We start from the raw sequence: 16,529 nt of genomic DNA on the forward strand, positions 1-16,529 counted from the left end.
TGGATGCGAGCTACCAGTCCCCCTGGGGGCAGGACACTGGACCACCATTAAAGTATCACTTATAAAGACAATGCAGAGGGACGCAGCTTTGGCCTCTACCAACCTTGTCAGCATCTCTAGACTTCTCTAGATTACGGATTACTTTCTCCGTAGCACATAAACTCTCTTCCAGTTTCTGTACTTTTATCATCTATGGGAAAAAGAAGTATTTTTAGAAAAAGAATTAAATCACAAAGTTAACCACACACACACACAGAAAAAAAAAAGGAGATGAAATCTGCTGTTCACATTATACAGTGCTCACTAGGATAACACATGAAAAGGAGAAGCTGGGTTAAAAGGTGATGATTTTGTGGGTTTCCTCCAGGGGACCACCAACAAAGTAAGATCATAGCCATCTAGGAGTTAGAAAAACAAGATTTCAAAAATAATACAACCAACCAACAAGTCCTTCTTTTTATAAGCAATTTTTGACACCTGAGAGCTGAAACCGTATTTCTCATACTCCTCTTCCGACACCAGGAACAGAAGTTACAGACCTCAAATACTAGAGTTAGAGCACAGGTCACTCACCTGCTGCTCGCACTTAGCCATCTCTTTCTGTTTCTCCTGACGCACGACCTCAAGAACTTCTAAGATTTCTCTGGAAGAAAAGAATGCTCTTTTTTACTCATGACTTCTTCCCATGGAAACAGGAACTGAGTATGTTTGTAGAGAAGAGATTCAGTGAACTACAACGGCACATTGCATGGCACACACTTGGTGTTAGGCGCTGTGTTTCAGCAGGAGTCCGATGTCTACCTGTTTCTTCAACAACTATTAAAGAACATCCCATCTTTGTGCTACGAGTTCCTTTTTCTTCAGAGCACTTAGGACTTGCTGACATAAGCGCTTGTTTATTACCTCTCTCTCTGTGCTAGAACGTGAAACTCACGGGGACGGCTATATTTTGTTCACTGTCTTACCTGAAAATAAATGTTCTGGCATTTACCAGAAGAGTGCCTGGCCTGTTGGATATCACCTAGTGTATGAACAAACGACTAAATGTTAACTGTTTCCCAACTAGGATGTATGCCCACTAGACATATAAGCCCCTGTACCCCCAGGCCTAGAGGAGAATCTGAGTCATACTAAGAACTCTACAAGGATCTGCTGAATAAACAAACGCGATTTCTTCTCACTCGAGTAATGATCATCCTGTTGGCTGAGGCCGAGACTGACAGAGATCACAAGGGAAAGAACTCGGAGAGAGTGGGAAGAAAGACAATGGCATTCATATTAGGAGACCAAGGGAGAAACAGAACAGCTAGAAAAAGAACAGTAGAGACAGAAATAAAAATCAGTCCCCCCATTCCAGTTATAAAATTACTGTGATTTATTTAGAGAAGGCCCTAAGTTCTGATCACCACCAACTGCTACTCGTTTCCAAAGTACCACAGGTTACCGAATAAGTTTCTCTATATACCCTCTTACACAAAAGAATCTGATATTCATTTTAGAATGCTTAAAAAAAATAACTTTACAGGGTATCAGCAATAAAAAAAAAATAACTCAAGTTAACGTGGTAATAAACGATATTCTAGTCAACTAACGGAAAAGATAAATAACACTCACTTAGAACTGTTCTCTTTATCTTCTTCAAATTGTAATAATAATTTGTTATTGCGTTCTTTTTCTGCCTCAAAAAGCTCCACCAAATTCTAAAAGACAATGTCATATCAGATTTTAAGTAATTGTTACTAGCAACGTGTAGTCAACAAGCACATCAAGTACCTTCTGTGTTGGCAGGCATGATGGGCCAGGACAGGAAGTTAGGAAGAGGTCAAAACAGGCCTTGCCCTGTGCTCCAGGGAACAATCACACATCCAGGACAAAAGCACCAATAACCAGAACCCTTCTTAACTTACATTCAGATCAGATTTCAGAGTTTCATTTTCTTTTTTGCAGTTTTGGAGGTTTTTTGAAAGTTGGTCAATTTCAAACTTCATTACTTCTTGTAAGTTGTCATAGGAATCCTGTAGGCAGGCTTTGCTCTCAAGAAGCTTTTCCTTTTCTAATCTTTATCAGGAAAACATTTTTACAATGGTAAATATAAACATTAAATGTAGTTCTGCTAGTCGGATTATCGGTAGTTTCAGTTCTCCCATCTACAAACCGTGCCCAACTTACAGAAGCCTTGACGGATGTAAAGCTCCTCGTGAACCCATGTGGAGTGTCCACAGTGCACAAACATATAAGACACAGTGGACTACAGAGCAGGGTGATGGGGATGGAAGAGACGGGGTGGGCATGTTAGCCTGTAGCTGTCTACCTCGTCGTTCCTCCTCCCGTGGTCTCAACTGGACATGTGTCACTAATGGGCGGCTTAGGATCATGGATTCATTTTAGGGGCTTCCGGACCTAACCCTCCCTCATGTAAGCTGGGGACTGGCCATTAAGGCAGTGTTGTTGACAGCTCACCTCTATCCATTCATCACATATTCTCTCAACTCTAGGAAGGTTTTAAGATGGCAAATATGGCTTTGACTTGAGCGAGAGTAAACTCCCTCAGACAGAACTATCTCTTAATTCATAAGATTGTTATTTCCTACGTTCCAGGTTCTCAACCCCTCGTTCCTCTCCGCACATGCTGTGACGCAACTCATAAACAATGGACCTGACTCTGCACCGTCCGAAACAGATGTCCCAGCTTATACATAGATCATTAAACGGGGATCTGTTTTACTAACTGAAAGCAGGGCAGAAGCAGCAAATTATACAGTGGTATAAATCAGTTGCTAAAGACAGACATAAAGACAATAGATGGGAGGGAGGGGGGATGTGTGTATTTACGATACAAACTGTGTATATATAAAGCAGCCAAATGATTCAAGAAACACAGCGGTATCGTGCTACTTCATGAAGGGGCCTTCTCAGGTACAAGCAGCCCACAGAGTGGTGCACTCAGTGTTAAACCTGAGACACTGGGGAAAATTAAGTCATATCTAATTTAAACAGCGTGTAAATGCTCGTGAATTTTAAGACAGAATTTCAGTACGTAGTCAAATACAGTGGATTCTTAACACTTTAGATCTAGTTCGACTGACATATAAACAGGAGGAAATGAAAATCCAGTGAGATTAGTGGAGTGATCTTTTCCAAAAAAAAAATCACACAAAATTAATTTACGACAGAGTCAAGATGAGAGGGATTCAGACGTGAAAAACAAATGTCATGTGTCGAAAAAAACAACAGTGCACCAGGGATGACAAATGGCCACTGGCCGGAGCCTTGGTGTTGGGGAAAGAGCGCAGGGGCAGTGGAGGGCGTGCTGACTGGGCACATGCCCCTGTCTTATGGGAAACGAGTCATTTACATGGCAGGGATAGGATTTTCAGAGGATGCTAAAAGATGGATTTTTATAAGAAACCTCTCAATTTTGACAATGCTATGTTAAACTTTTTAAAACCACATTGGGCAGGCCCAGCAAAAACATGTCTATGGATGGATTTGGTCTGCAGATCTCAAGTTTTCTTCCTCTAGTTTAATTCCTTATATATGCAGAAAACATACAAACTGCAGATTTAAACCATTGCCACGTCTCTCACACTCACGGTATCATATGCCAGATGTCCATTATTAAATTATTGCCATGGACCCACGAGATGGCATCAAAAACAAAATGGTTTTACAAAAGGTTGAAATGAGCAAGGAAAAGAACAGTAAAAACGAACAACTTATACCTGTCATCCCTTTGTTTCAAGGTTACTAGCACTGACCACCAGCCTCTGGCGAGTTACTGTGGACAACAGTGACAGCTACTGACTTGGTCTGCTTTGTATTCCCCCTTCTTCTAGTAAGAGCGTAACTTTCCCTCTGGAAAAGGCGCATCACCTATGTTGGGCCTCTACCACCGCAAACCCTTGGTGAGTGACTGGTTCAGAGGTAAGCAGATGACTCCAGCAAGACCAATTCGAATTTTCCCTGGCATTGCTACATGGCTTCTGGGGAGAGGACTTGGTTGCAGGAGTCGTTATACTAGGAGATAGAATATGGAGCTGTCTGAGGCAATCTGTTCCCTGTCACGTAAAAGCAGGCCCTCAGTAGGACAGAGTAAGGGCAACGTACTGAAGGAAGCAGAGCAGGGACTGAGAGAGGGAGAGATAGAGACAGAAACAGGCAGAGACAGAGAGCACGTGCACTGACAACATCTTTTGAGATTCAATCTAGTTTGTTCCTGAAACCAAAATCACCTCTAGACCTCCCCAGTATTGGGAGCCAGTAATTTACCTTTTCGTTTAACTGGTTTGGGTAATGGTTTATAGCACCTGCACGGCGAGCAGGCCTGGGCTGCAGGCCAACCAGGCAACGGGACACCATCACAGAACAACTCTACCTGACACTATCCAGCTGAAGCTGCGCGTGCGCGTGTCGATCAGAAAGGCTACTCAGTTCTTTCTCCTGACTCTCTCGGAATGAACTATACTCCAGTTTCACGGAAGACAGCTCCTTGTCTGCAGAATGAAGAACGACTCGCAGGTCATGCACCTCACTTTTCAAAACTAAAAAACAAACAAAACAAATCCTCAACAGGTTTCTTTATATCTTTTTTTTTTTTTTTTTTACAAAGTAGGCAAATAAGTTTGATGGGTATCTTCACACCAACAGCAAAAACAAGTTGAAGAGACCAATTTTAAGTTAAGATGTTAAACAACCAAGTGGTTGGTACCTAGGAGCACAGAGATTATTTTCTTCCTTCCCCTTAGGATTTTTGATATATTTCTACAAAAAAGGGAAGCGCTAACACCTGTCCCTGATTTGCAGGTCACTTGACTGTTCTGCGTCTCTCCTGTAGCACGTGCATGAAAACTTAACGTAAGGGAAAGAAATCAAGAGACCTAGCATATTTTAAGCTACCTAATCTTACTTATTGAAAATTCCTTGGTAATGTACCAGAACTTTCCAAAATGGGTTAAACACTTCTGGTCTCCTAAGGAAACTCCAAGTGGAGGTAAAATTAGGTAATTCTTTAGATCAAAGAAAACACAATGGCTGTCTTTTGTTTTAGCTTTATTATAAACTGCCGCAAACGCTTTGATGAAAGGAGAAATAAACTGAAAAAAAACTGGGAATCAAGTGATACTCCCACTTCTACGGATATATACAAATACCTAATTTATGCTCTATTTTGTTACTATCAAAACATTATTCATCTTATGATTTCAAGACACTTCATTTTCAAAGCAGTATGAGAACTTTCAGCCAACATAGTTCAATCACTTGTTTGCGAGCTGTCCTGGTGCAAATTCCCCTTTACGACAGATCACTATTACTTACCACTGTCATGCAAACTCAAGTCTGGTCATCTAATTAAAAACAAACAAAAAACAACCCACCAAAAACATAGGGGCAAGATTTATTCATAGGTGTCAAAAGATACTGAGTTAAAGGTTTCCAGATCACAAAGCTCCCAGTTGTTCGAACTTACAGTCATTCTTAGTCTGAGTGTCCCGAAGCTGCATTTCAAGGACATTCAACTGTGAGAGATGCTCTTGCTGCTGTCTGGTCCAATCAGTTCTTTCTGATGAGAAAAGCTTTGAGAGAGAGATCAATTTACTGGAAAAGGGATACTGGTGTGCTAAGATACACTCCAAATCATTACCTTGTGTCTGTTTTAAAAATCTAGTTTAAGGTCTCTGACAGAAGAAAATTGGCTGTTCCCATGAACTACCGTGAGGATGACCAACAAAGGGAAGGATCACTGTCAGCATCTGGGCCACCGTCTTGCCTTGTTCTGAACTAACAGCAAGGGACTGATTTGCACTGTCAAGGACGGGAGCTAGAATTCAGACTAGGGGGGGCGCCTGCGTGGCACAGCGGTTAAGCGTCTGCCTTCGGCTCAGGGCGTGATCCCGGCGTTATGGGATCGAGCCCCACATCAGGCTCCTCTGCTATGAGCCTGCTTCTTCCTCTCCCACTCCCCCTGCTGGTGTTCCCTCTCTCGCTGACTGTCTCTATCTCTGTGAAATAAATAAATAAAATCTTAAAAAAAAAAAAAAAAGAATTCAGACTAGGGGTGTATGTGTCGTTATCAGAGCAGTATGTGAAGTAACACTGTAAAGAATACAACTCAAACTAGCCTTGACAAAGGCTTTGCAAAGTCATTTTCTTCTCGTAATACTCTCGCATTGAGGCTCTGGTTCATACGTTTCCTGGGGCCGCGCTCTGCTCTCGGTCTCACCTCCTGTGTCTGTATGGAATGATGTTCCAGTTTGTCAATGTGCTGCTGGAGCTTTAGGTTTTTGTGCTCTTCCTCATCCAGCTTCACTTGCAGGGCACTCATTTGTTCCTGCAGCAACACAAAAAGTTCAGTTGTCAACAATTCTTTTTAATGGAACTCTCAAACATTCCACTGTTTTTTCTGCATTAGAAAAACAAAAAACAAAATTCAAAACCTCACATGGACAAAGATATCAAAGGCCAGTCTGGAGCCAGAAAACAATTTCAACAGACTACACGAATGACTTCTCATGCCTCAGAATCACACTGTGGTCCGTCAAAGTGGAGAATTTGAAACACAAAGGGAAAAGGTGATTAAAATTAAATGGGTCCAATCATAGAGCCATCTTGAGACTTCTGAGCAGCTCTCCCAGGGCTGCATGTGAGTGACTTCACCAGGATGGCCTCCAGGCCTTGGAAAGGGCAAAGTTTTGCAATTTGAGGGTGGTCTGGTTCACTCTAAGTTTTACTAGACAACAGAAAAACGTTTTAAAAAAATAAATCACCAAAATCAATCAATCAATTAATCAATCACCAGAATTCTGAGACAAGCACATTTCACAGGTTCTTTCAAATATACCAAAAACTGTCTGAAATTTGATTGGTAAGATTCTTTCAATTATTTTAATTTTCTTTAGCAGATACAGTACTGTGCCATACCAACCAGTTCTGGAACCTGAAGCTGGTGGCAGACTGGTCTCTTCACATATGAGGGAACCAGAGCCGGAGGAGACTGTAAGGGGGGACTTGTTAAACACTGCTGAGCAAACTACAAGAGCAAAAGCTGGCTGATTTTGAAGCCGGGGGCCTTCACACACCCATATTTAGAGACCCAATTTTAATACTACACAGGTTTGGAACACTACAAATCACAGAGTTAAAAAGGTAAAGGAAGTCTGTTTTCAATGAATGTCTAATTACTTATGTTTTCTAAAATCAAACATTACCTGCACCATTCTAAGCTCTTCAGAAATGGCCTCGAAAGCTTGTTCGTTCATCTCAGGCGGAACTGGCTCATTCAAGATATTATCATCTGACTCACTGGAATTCTGAGTCCCCACAGGGCCAAAGCTCCCCACTTCGGGGCTTAATTTTGGTACTGGTCGAGACCAAAGTTGATAAGCCTTGGTTGGCGTAGTTATAATCTGCAGCAAAAAGTGATGATGAAACAGCATCAGCACACGTGAACAAAACGGCAAACGTATTTAGTAATTGTGTGAACAAAGGATAAAATTGAAATTCTAATCATCAAAAGGAAAGAGTATCCTTGAGAGGCAGCTGAGGAATGCCCAAGTAGAAACAAGTCTAGCAATTCAATGTGGTCTCAAGCAAAATTCCAGTAAGATTTTTAAAACTGAAACTTGATAAGCTGATTCCAAACTTCAAAGAATAAAAGTTCAAGGAGAGACAATTAAAAAGAGAACAAATTAGGAAAACTTCCCTGACCCACATAAAAATACATTATAAGGGTATAGTCATTCAAACAGTGCTTAGCATATGAACAGTCAAATAGAGCACGGGGGAAAAAATAGAGAAAAGTGATTTACATGTGGAAAGTTCAAATTAGTGAGAAAAACAAGGACTATTCAAAGTTAAATCTCTATGTCATACCATTCAAAAACAAAATGGCAGATGAATTAAACATCTCAATGTAAAAAGAAAATTATAAAAGTAGTGAAAGAAGTAGAATATACTGATGACCTTGAGATTGTGCCTTTTAAAAATACACAAAAGAGGCTCTCTGCTCCTCCCCATCCAACAGACAGTCCGCATCTCTGCTGCAGTACCAGCCTCGTCCCCAAGACACGATGACATGACGGCGAAGGTCGGAGTAAACAGATGCGGCAGATGAGGTGCCTGGTCACCAGGGCTGCTTTTAACTCCAGCAAGGTGGATACTGTTGCCATTAATGACCCCTTCATTGACCTCCACTACATGGTCTACAAGTTCCAGTGTGATTCCACCCACGGCAAATTTCAAAGCACATTCAAAGCCGAGAACAGCAAACTTGTCATCAATGAAAAGCCCATCTCTATCTTGCAGGAGTGAGATCCTACCAACATCAAATGGGGTGATGCTGGTGTTGAGTATGTTGTGGAGTCCACTGGGGTCTTCACCACCATGGAGAAGCCCAGGGCTCACTTGAAGAGGATGGGGCGGGGGGGGTCATCATCTCTGCCCCTTCTGCTGATGCCCCCATGTTTGTGATGGGCGGGAACCACGAGAAGTAAGACAGCTCCCTCAAGATTGTCAGCAATGCCTCCTGTACCACCAACTGCTTGGCCCCTCTGGCCAAGGTCATCCATGACAACTTCGGCATGGTGGAAGAACTCATGACCACAGTCATGCCATCACTGCCACCAAGACGACCGTGGACAGCCCCTCTGGGAAGCTGTGGCATGATGGCCAAGGCGCTGCCAGAACATCATCCCTGCTTCAACTACTGGTGCTACCAAGGCTCTAGGCAAGGTCATCCCTAAGCTGAATGGGAAGCTCACTGGCATGGCCTTCCATGTCCCCACCCCAACGTGTCAGTCATGGATCTGACCTGCTGCCAGGAGAAAGCTGCCAAATACAATGACATCAAGGAGGTGGTGATGCAGGCATCAGAGGGCCCCCTCAAGGGCATCCTGGGCTCCACTGAGGATCAGGTTTGCCCTGCGACTTTAACAGTGACACCTACTCTTCCATCTTTAATGCTGGGGCTGGCACTGCCCTCAATGACCACTTTGTCAAGCTTGTTTCCTGGTATGACAATGAATTTGGCTAGACCCAGGGTTAGCAAGAGGAAGAGAGGCCCTCAGCTGCTGGGGAGTCCTTGCCCCAACTCAGCCCCCAACACTGAGAATCTCCCAATCTCTACCCAATTTCCACCCCAGAACCCCTGAGCAGGGGAAGGTCTTGGGGAGCCCTCCCTTGTCATGTACCATTAATGAAGTATACTGTACCCAGAAAAAAAGAATACATAAAAGAAGTCACAAAGGTGAAAGATGAATAAACCTGGCTATATCAAAATTTTAAAACTTCTGTATAACAACAGTATCACAAAGATAAAAGACAAGCAACATGATGGCAGAATACACTGGCAGCAATATGTGACACACAAGAGTACCATGTTAAAAACTACAAATCAGAAGACAAACAACTAGGAGGAAAATGGACGTTTTTTTTATAGAAAAGGATATACACAAATGGACAGTGATCACAGATGTGTGACCTCATTCAGAAATGAAGGAAATGAGAATTAAAATCTTCGGAAGATACCGTTTCTCACCCATCAGACTCTCAAACATTAAAGAGGCAGACAACGCCAGTTCTGGGGGCTGGCACTGGGCAGCGAGGGCTCCCACACCTCCTGGGAGAGCATACGGCGCAGACACCTGGCAGGCATGACCTCAGTGCTGAGACATCAGAAGATGACCACTCCTTCACAGATTCCCCCCCAAAGAACACTCGCACTGGCAACCACCTCAACAAGCCATGGGTTGTCCAAAACATGGAAGCCTAGACTTAAAATGAGGTAGAGCTCTACGTACTCATTAATGTGGGAAGACCCAAGGCATATCCCAGAGTTAACAAAAGCCCACTGTGGAGTAACATTATGTAGGATGATTCCATTTACTTTTAAAAACAAAGCACAAAAAAAACAATCTATGAAATAACTCTCCATATTTTCCCCCGTCCCTGCATATTTACTGTACAAAACTGCTAAGTAGAGATGCCTGGATGGCTCAGTCGGTTGGGCGTTTGCCTTTGGCTCAGGTCATGATCCCGGGGTCCTGGGATGGAGCCCTGCGGTGGCCTCTCTGCTTAGTGGAGAGCCTGCTTCTCCCTCTTCCCCCTGCTTGTGCTCTCTCTCTCTCTCTGAAAAATAAATAAAATCTTAAAAAAAGAAAAAAAAAACACCCAAAAAACTGCTAAGTAAAAAGATTCCCAAACTGAGAACAAATGACCCCCAGGGACGGGAGGTGAAGGATTGCATTAGAACCACAGCAGTGCTCAAAATGACCTTGAACTGAAACTTATATATGTATGTACATTTCTTTTAAACAAGAAGAATGTATTCATATAGTACTCTTAAGTAATTGAGAATGAACATCAACAAAAGCTCTGAATCGTTATGCTACTCTTGGTAAAACTTTTAATCACCTTAGTCTTATTTGCTGTCCTATAAATGGAAGAAGTAGGACCAGCCTGCCACACGCAGTGCTTCAAGCTCTCCAATTCCGCTGTGCTAAGGGGCTACAGACACAGGATGAGAAAACATTTGGCCATGTTCTGCAGGTAATTTAAAATAATTTCCTACACAGATTTTAAAAGAGCATTTTTAAATGCTTTTAAAGCACTTAAACATAAAGCATTAAAGCACCACCATTTTTAAAGAGCAAAGAAAAAAATTCTACTTTTATTTTTTTAAAATAGCATTTTCCAGGTTAAATATATCATGATACATCCATACAACAGATTCATGTGCAGCTGCCAAAACAAAAACAAAACAAAATAGAGGGAAAGTTCTTTTTTCCCCTTTAGTCATGGGACAAACTCTGAAGACAAAAACCAAAAAACCCAGGTGGAGAATGATGTGTATAATATGCTACCATTGTGTAAAATAAGAAAAAAGGTATAAACGAGTGGGACTACTCAAAGTAAAAGGCTTCTGCACAGCAAAGGAAACCATCAACAAAACAAAAAGGCAACCTACTGAATGGGAGAAGATATCTGCAAATGATATATCCAATAATAGTTTAATATCTAAAATACATAAAGAACTCATACAACTCAACAACAAAAAACCCCCAAGTAATCCAATTAAAAATGGGCAGAGGACCTGAATAGACATTTTTCTAAAGAAAACATCCAGATGGCCAACAGACACATGAAAAAATGCTCATCATCAGGGAAATGCAAATCAAAACTATGATGAGATACCACCTCATACCCGTCAGAACGGCTAGTATCAAAAAGATAAGAGATAGATGGATGTGGAGAAAAGGAAACCCTCACGCAACACTGGCAGGAATGTAAATGGTGCAGCCACTGTGAAAAACAATATGGAGGTTCCTCAAAATATTAAAATAGAAGTATAATATGGCCCAGCAAAAACCTACTACTGGGTATTTACCCAAAGAAAACAGAAACACTAATTTTCTTTTTTAAGATTTTATTTATTTATTTGACAGCGATAGAGACAGCCAGCGAGAGAGGGAACACAAGCAGGGGGAGTGGGAGAGAAAGAAGCAGGCTCCCAGTGGAGGAGCCTGATGTGGGGCTCGATCCCAGAACGCCGGGATCACGCCCTGAGCCGAAGGCAGACGCTTAACAACTCTGCCACCCAGGCGCCCCCGGAAACACTAATTTGAAAAGATACATGCACCTCTATGTTTTTTGTAGCATTATTTATAATAGCTAAGATATGTAAGCAACTCAAATGTCCATCAATAGATGAATGCAGAAAGATGTGATATATTTATGTGTGGGTGTCTATATATGTGTGTATATACAGACACACCCCCACATATACACACACTGGAATATTACTCAGCCATTAAAAAGAATGAGATCTTGCCATTGGTGACAACATGGATCAATCTAGAGGGTAGTATGCTAAGTGAAATAAGTCAGATAGAAAACGACAAACGCTATGCGATTTCACTTATATGTACAATCTAAAAAACAAAGCAAACCAGAAACAGACTCATAAATACAGAGAACAAACTGGTGATTGCCAGAAGGGAAGGGGTTGGGGGGGATAGGCGAGATGGGTGAAGGGGATTAAGAGGTACAAACTCCCAGTTATAAAATAAATAAGCCACAGCCACAGGGTTGTAATGTACAGGATAGGGATTAGCGTCAATAACACTGTCATGACTCTGTATGGTGACTACACCTACTGGGTAAGCACCGCATAATGTATAGAATTGTCGAATCACTATGTTGTACACCTGAAACTAAAATAATATGGTATGCCAACTATACTTCAATTAAAAAAAAAAAGAAAAAATTAAAAGAAGGAAAATAAAACCCCCAAAGAGTTGCTGACAGTGATTGCCTCCAAAAAGGGGCTTGGTTGGCTGGCAGGAAGGACAGCAGACAGAGACAGACTTGTCACTGTATACTCTTTGTACCTTTAAAAGTTCGGGTCATGTGAATTGCCTATTCAAATGAATGAATAAAGTTTCTTTTAAAAGCAGCCTCCTAAAAAGGGACACCAAAAATATCACTTCTAAAAATAAGCATTAGAGATAAACACCTATTTTTAAGTTTAAGCTGTATAAGGAAGGATTTTTTAGCCTTCAGAGAATCTGGTACAAAACATCAATCACCAGCATCAGCATCACTACCTTCTTTGGCTTTTCTCTCCTCATTCTCAGATGTTCACTTTTCTTTTATGAGTGCAATGGTTGGTTAGGTAAAAAAGCCCTCCTGTTATCACTAGTGATACCCTGGATCCTTCCATGGTCTGTCTTTAGGATTTCTATTCTTCCACCACAAGCGGGGAGCACACGGTACCTGACAGCAACAGCGGCCGAGATCCACCAAGTCTGGGCACTCTACTCTCTCACTTACTGCTCCAGAAAACCTACAATCACATTCTCCTCATCCCCAATTCGGAGACCATAAACAGGAGGCTCAGAAGTTAGGAAACCCTGCCTAAGGTTAGTGGCAGATTAAAATATGCACCCAGGTCTGATTCCAAATAATGCATTCTTTCCCACCCCACCCCACCACTGGAAGCAGACATCGAACACTAGGACCAGAGTCACCTTGGGGGTCACTACCTGCAAGGGATTCCAGCATATCTGGGGATCATCTGTGCAGAGTCTCCCCATTACTGATAAAATGAGATCAAACTGACTTAGGACTGAAGAATTGCTTCAGACTACCCACCTTAAGTGTTTCAGCATGAATTTTATTCAGCTGAGAAACTTCTTGCCGCTTGTAGGCTTTTGTCGCTTCCAAAAGGTTTTCAAGATTCAGGTTCGCTTTTTGCAAAGACTGAAGCTCTGATTCCAACTCTAGCTGCTTTTTCCTAAGGGATATTTAAAAATTGAGTATTTCAGGTAATAAGTAATGTCATGTACTTGCAGAGTACTTTACAGTTTATACTCTCACATAACTTGATATTTATCTCTCTAAATCTGAGATATTCTCAGATTACCCACAATTCCCAGTTGGATAATATATGGCTATGAGAATTAACTACAGTTTAAAGTATTTGACTAATAAATGGTACAGCTCCAATTCAAAAGCCCTACTAGTCCATAATGATACCACACATGGTATGTTATTTTTAAAATAAACACTTTCTGGGGTGCCTGGGTGGCTCAGTCAAGTGAACATCCGACTCTTGGTTTTAGCTCAGGTCATGATCTCAGTTGTGTGATCAAGCCCCACATCAGGCTCCATGCTCAGTGGGGAGTCTGCTTGGGATTCTCTCTCTCCCTGTGGCCCTTACCCCCATGTGCACTCTGTCTCTCTCTCTCTCTAAAATAAATAAATCTTTTAAAAATTTTAAAAAATAAAACAAACACTTCTTTATATTTTAGGATGGCATTAATCTTAGTTATATTATAAACGTGGCTTATATATATATATTTTTTTTTTTTACACAAGGAACATAAAGAATAATAACAAACCTGTAATTTCTAAAAATTCTGATTTAATTCATAACAACGTTGATTTAAATTTGGTAACCAGATACTGTTGTATGCGTGAAAACATCTGTATCATCTAGCTCATTAAGTATATTAAGGAGCTTTTTCTTCATGTCAAAATAAGGTAGTTGCTATATAAGGATTAATATTAAATGCTCAATTAAATTGTCAATGTTAAACGCTGAAACAAATCAACACTAAAAGATACTGAAATAGTTAAGCATGAATGTGTATTTTCACTTTACCTCGTTAGCTCTTTGAATTCTTCATATTCTTGCTTTGAATTATTCAGCTCTGTCTGAATTTGCAAGAGTTGTGCTTTCAACTTCTCGGTGTTCACTAATGAACATGGCTCCTTTGGAGCTTTAGGAGAAAATCCTTGTTGACCTGGTAATAAGAAAACAACTTGGTCTTTGAAAGACAGAAATAACAGAACACGTTTTCTACGTTCTCTGCCAAGTATCAATTTTGAAGCAAAGAAGGAAAAATGAGAGATGAGTTGGAAAGTCGACCCTAAAAAACAAGAGCCTGTAGCTCACCCGGAGACAAAGACACAATGCAGTGTGTCAGTGTGCGCTGGAAGTTGTTTCTGAGAAGCTGAGAAGCCCCAGGATGTAGGGGCACACTGAAGGCAACACCTTTTCCATCAGAGAAAGAGCAAACCATGAAGTATAACACATGTCAGGCTGGTGAAACGTCAACAGGCCAATACTGCAGAAATTCGTGCTAACAGCTAAAGTGAACAGTCAATAAATTATTCAGGAAAGGAACCAAAGAGCAAAGGCAGCAAATTGAAAGAGACTGGGATCATCTAACTAGTGGGAAATATTTTCAAGGATTGCTTAGAAGACCGGTTATGTTGAAGACAGTTCTGATGAGTTCCACTGTGGGAAAATATCACATCAAAGTCGTTTAGAGAATCATCTTTGTTTAGAAGATGGTGGGATCTCGGTGTGATATGCAACTGATGAATCACTGAACTCCACCTCTAAAACTACTAATACATTACATGCTAGTTAATTGATTTAAATAAAATTTAAAAGATAAATTAATTTTTAAAAAAGATGATGGGATCAAGAAATGACCATTAGTATCTTTCAAAGGTAGTTAAGTCAAGGAGTTATTTGAGGTCAAAATGACCAACAAAATACAGAGCACTATAGGGAAAAATAGCTGAAATAATACACAAAACCCGATCTTAACTTTGCATCTAAAATCAGTCTCTCCACAACCCAAATTTTATTCCTTTATTGAGTCATAACAGAATGGAAGAAGACTTGCAAAATGAAAATTTAAAATGGACACAAACAGCCTTCGTTATGAGTGCAGAATGAGATTATTCCCAATTTCCATCTGAAATGACAAAGGCTGAGACAGAATCTGATAAAAGCCCATGAAAATATTCTCTGAGAGTGGGGCAAACACAGACTTTGTTGCCAAATCCCAGAGCATTAACACCAGTAACTGCCCAGCATATAAGTGAGATTCGGTAGCAACTAAAACACTTTCACAGAGTAAAAGCAGACAGAAATAACGTACAACAGTGTATGCCGGTCAGTGTATAACTAACAGGGTATAACCGGAACCCATGACTTCAAGACGCAAGCACCGAGCTGGGATCAGGAGCCTGACCTACAGACGCCTCTCGCACTGTACACACCTTAGCCAGACAGGTAAACATCTCCACTGGACATTCATCTGTGATGATTAGCTAAGCACTTTTCATTTCAAATACTTAAAAACAGGAAAATTACGGGGCACCTGGGTGGCACAGCGGTTAAGCGTCTGCCTTCGGCTCAGGGCGTGATCCCGGCGTTATGGGATCGAGCCCCACATCAGGCTCCTCCGCTATGAGCCTGCTTCTTCCTCTCCCACTCCCCCTGCTGTGTTCCCTCTCTCGCTGGCTGTCTCTATCTCTGTTAAATAAATAAATAAAATCTTTAAAAAAAACAAAAACAAAAAAAAACAGGAAAATTACATTTAATAAAAATTAAATATCTGAATCAACCTTTTAGCAACAAAACAGAACCATTAACAGGTGTTTCGTTGATATGTCTCTTAGCCTACAGAACTCACTACTACGAGATTTATGAGAAAAAAGTTTAGAAAACGCCTTTTGGTAACATAAAAGCCTAAGTGTGTATGTAAGAAATTAGCACACCAGGGGGCGCCTGGTTGGCTCAGTCAATTAAGCATCTGCCTTCAGCTCAGGTCATGATCCCAGGGTCCTGGGATTGAGCCCCTCCATTGGGCTCCCTGCTCAGTGGGAAGCCTGCTTCTCCTTCTCCCTCTGCCGCTCCCCCTGCCTGTGCTCACTGTCAAATAAATAAATAAAATCTTTAGGGGCGCCTGGGTGGCGCAGTCGTTAAGCGTCTGCCTTCGGCTCAGGGCCTGATCCCAGCGTTCTGGGATCGAGCCCCACATCAGGCTCCTCCGCTGGAAGCCTGCTTCTTCCTCTCCCACTCCCCCTGCTTGTGTTCCCTCTCTCGCTGGCTGTCTCTCTCTCTGTCAAATAAATAAATAAAATAAAATATTTTTAAAAATCCAAACTATTAAAATAAATAAATAAATAAATAAATAAATAAATAAATAAATAAATAAAATCTTTAAAAAAAA

The 16,529-nt window shown here is 41.3% G+C and overlaps 1 protein-coding gene and 1 pseudogene across 1 annotated transcript in view; one reads left to right on the forward strand and one right to left on the reverse strand.

The window, feature by feature from the left end:
* KIF15 (kinesin family member 15) overlaps positions 1-16,529 on the reverse strand; it is a 65,086-nt gene that overhangs the window by 15,484 nt on the left and 33,073 nt on the right. The window contains exons 15-24 of the mRNA XM_008703905.1: positions 14,159-14,300; positions 13,147-13,288; positions 7,206-7,403; positions 6,221-6,328; positions 5,468-5,573; positions 4,376-4,541; positions 1,908-2,058; positions 1,615-1,700; positions 574-643; positions 104-190 (exon numbers count right to left, since the gene is read on the reverse strand). Of these exons, the coding sequence (XP_008702127.1) occupies positions 104-190; positions 574-643; positions 1,615-1,700; positions 1,908-2,058; positions 4,376-4,541; positions 5,468-5,573; positions 6,221-6,328; positions 7,206-7,403; positions 13,147-13,288; positions 14,159-14,300 (1,256 nt within the window). The remainder of the gene's footprint in view (positions 1-103; positions 191-573; positions 644-1,614; positions 1,701-1,907; positions 2,059-4,375; positions 4,542-5,467; positions 5,574-6,220; positions 6,329-7,205; positions 7,404-13,146; positions 13,289-14,158; positions 14,301-16,529) is intronic.
* LOC103674907 lies at positions 7,790-9,196 on the forward strand (annotated as a pseudogene).

The sequence above is a fragment of the Ursus maritimus genome, unplaced genomic scaffold, assembly GCF_017311325.1.
Source record: "Ursus maritimus isolate PB19 unplaced genomic scaffold, ASM1731132v1 scaffold_14, whole genome shotgun sequence".
NCBI classification, from domain to species: Eukaryota; Metazoa; Chordata; class Mammalia; order Carnivora; family Ursidae; genus Ursus; species Ursus maritimus.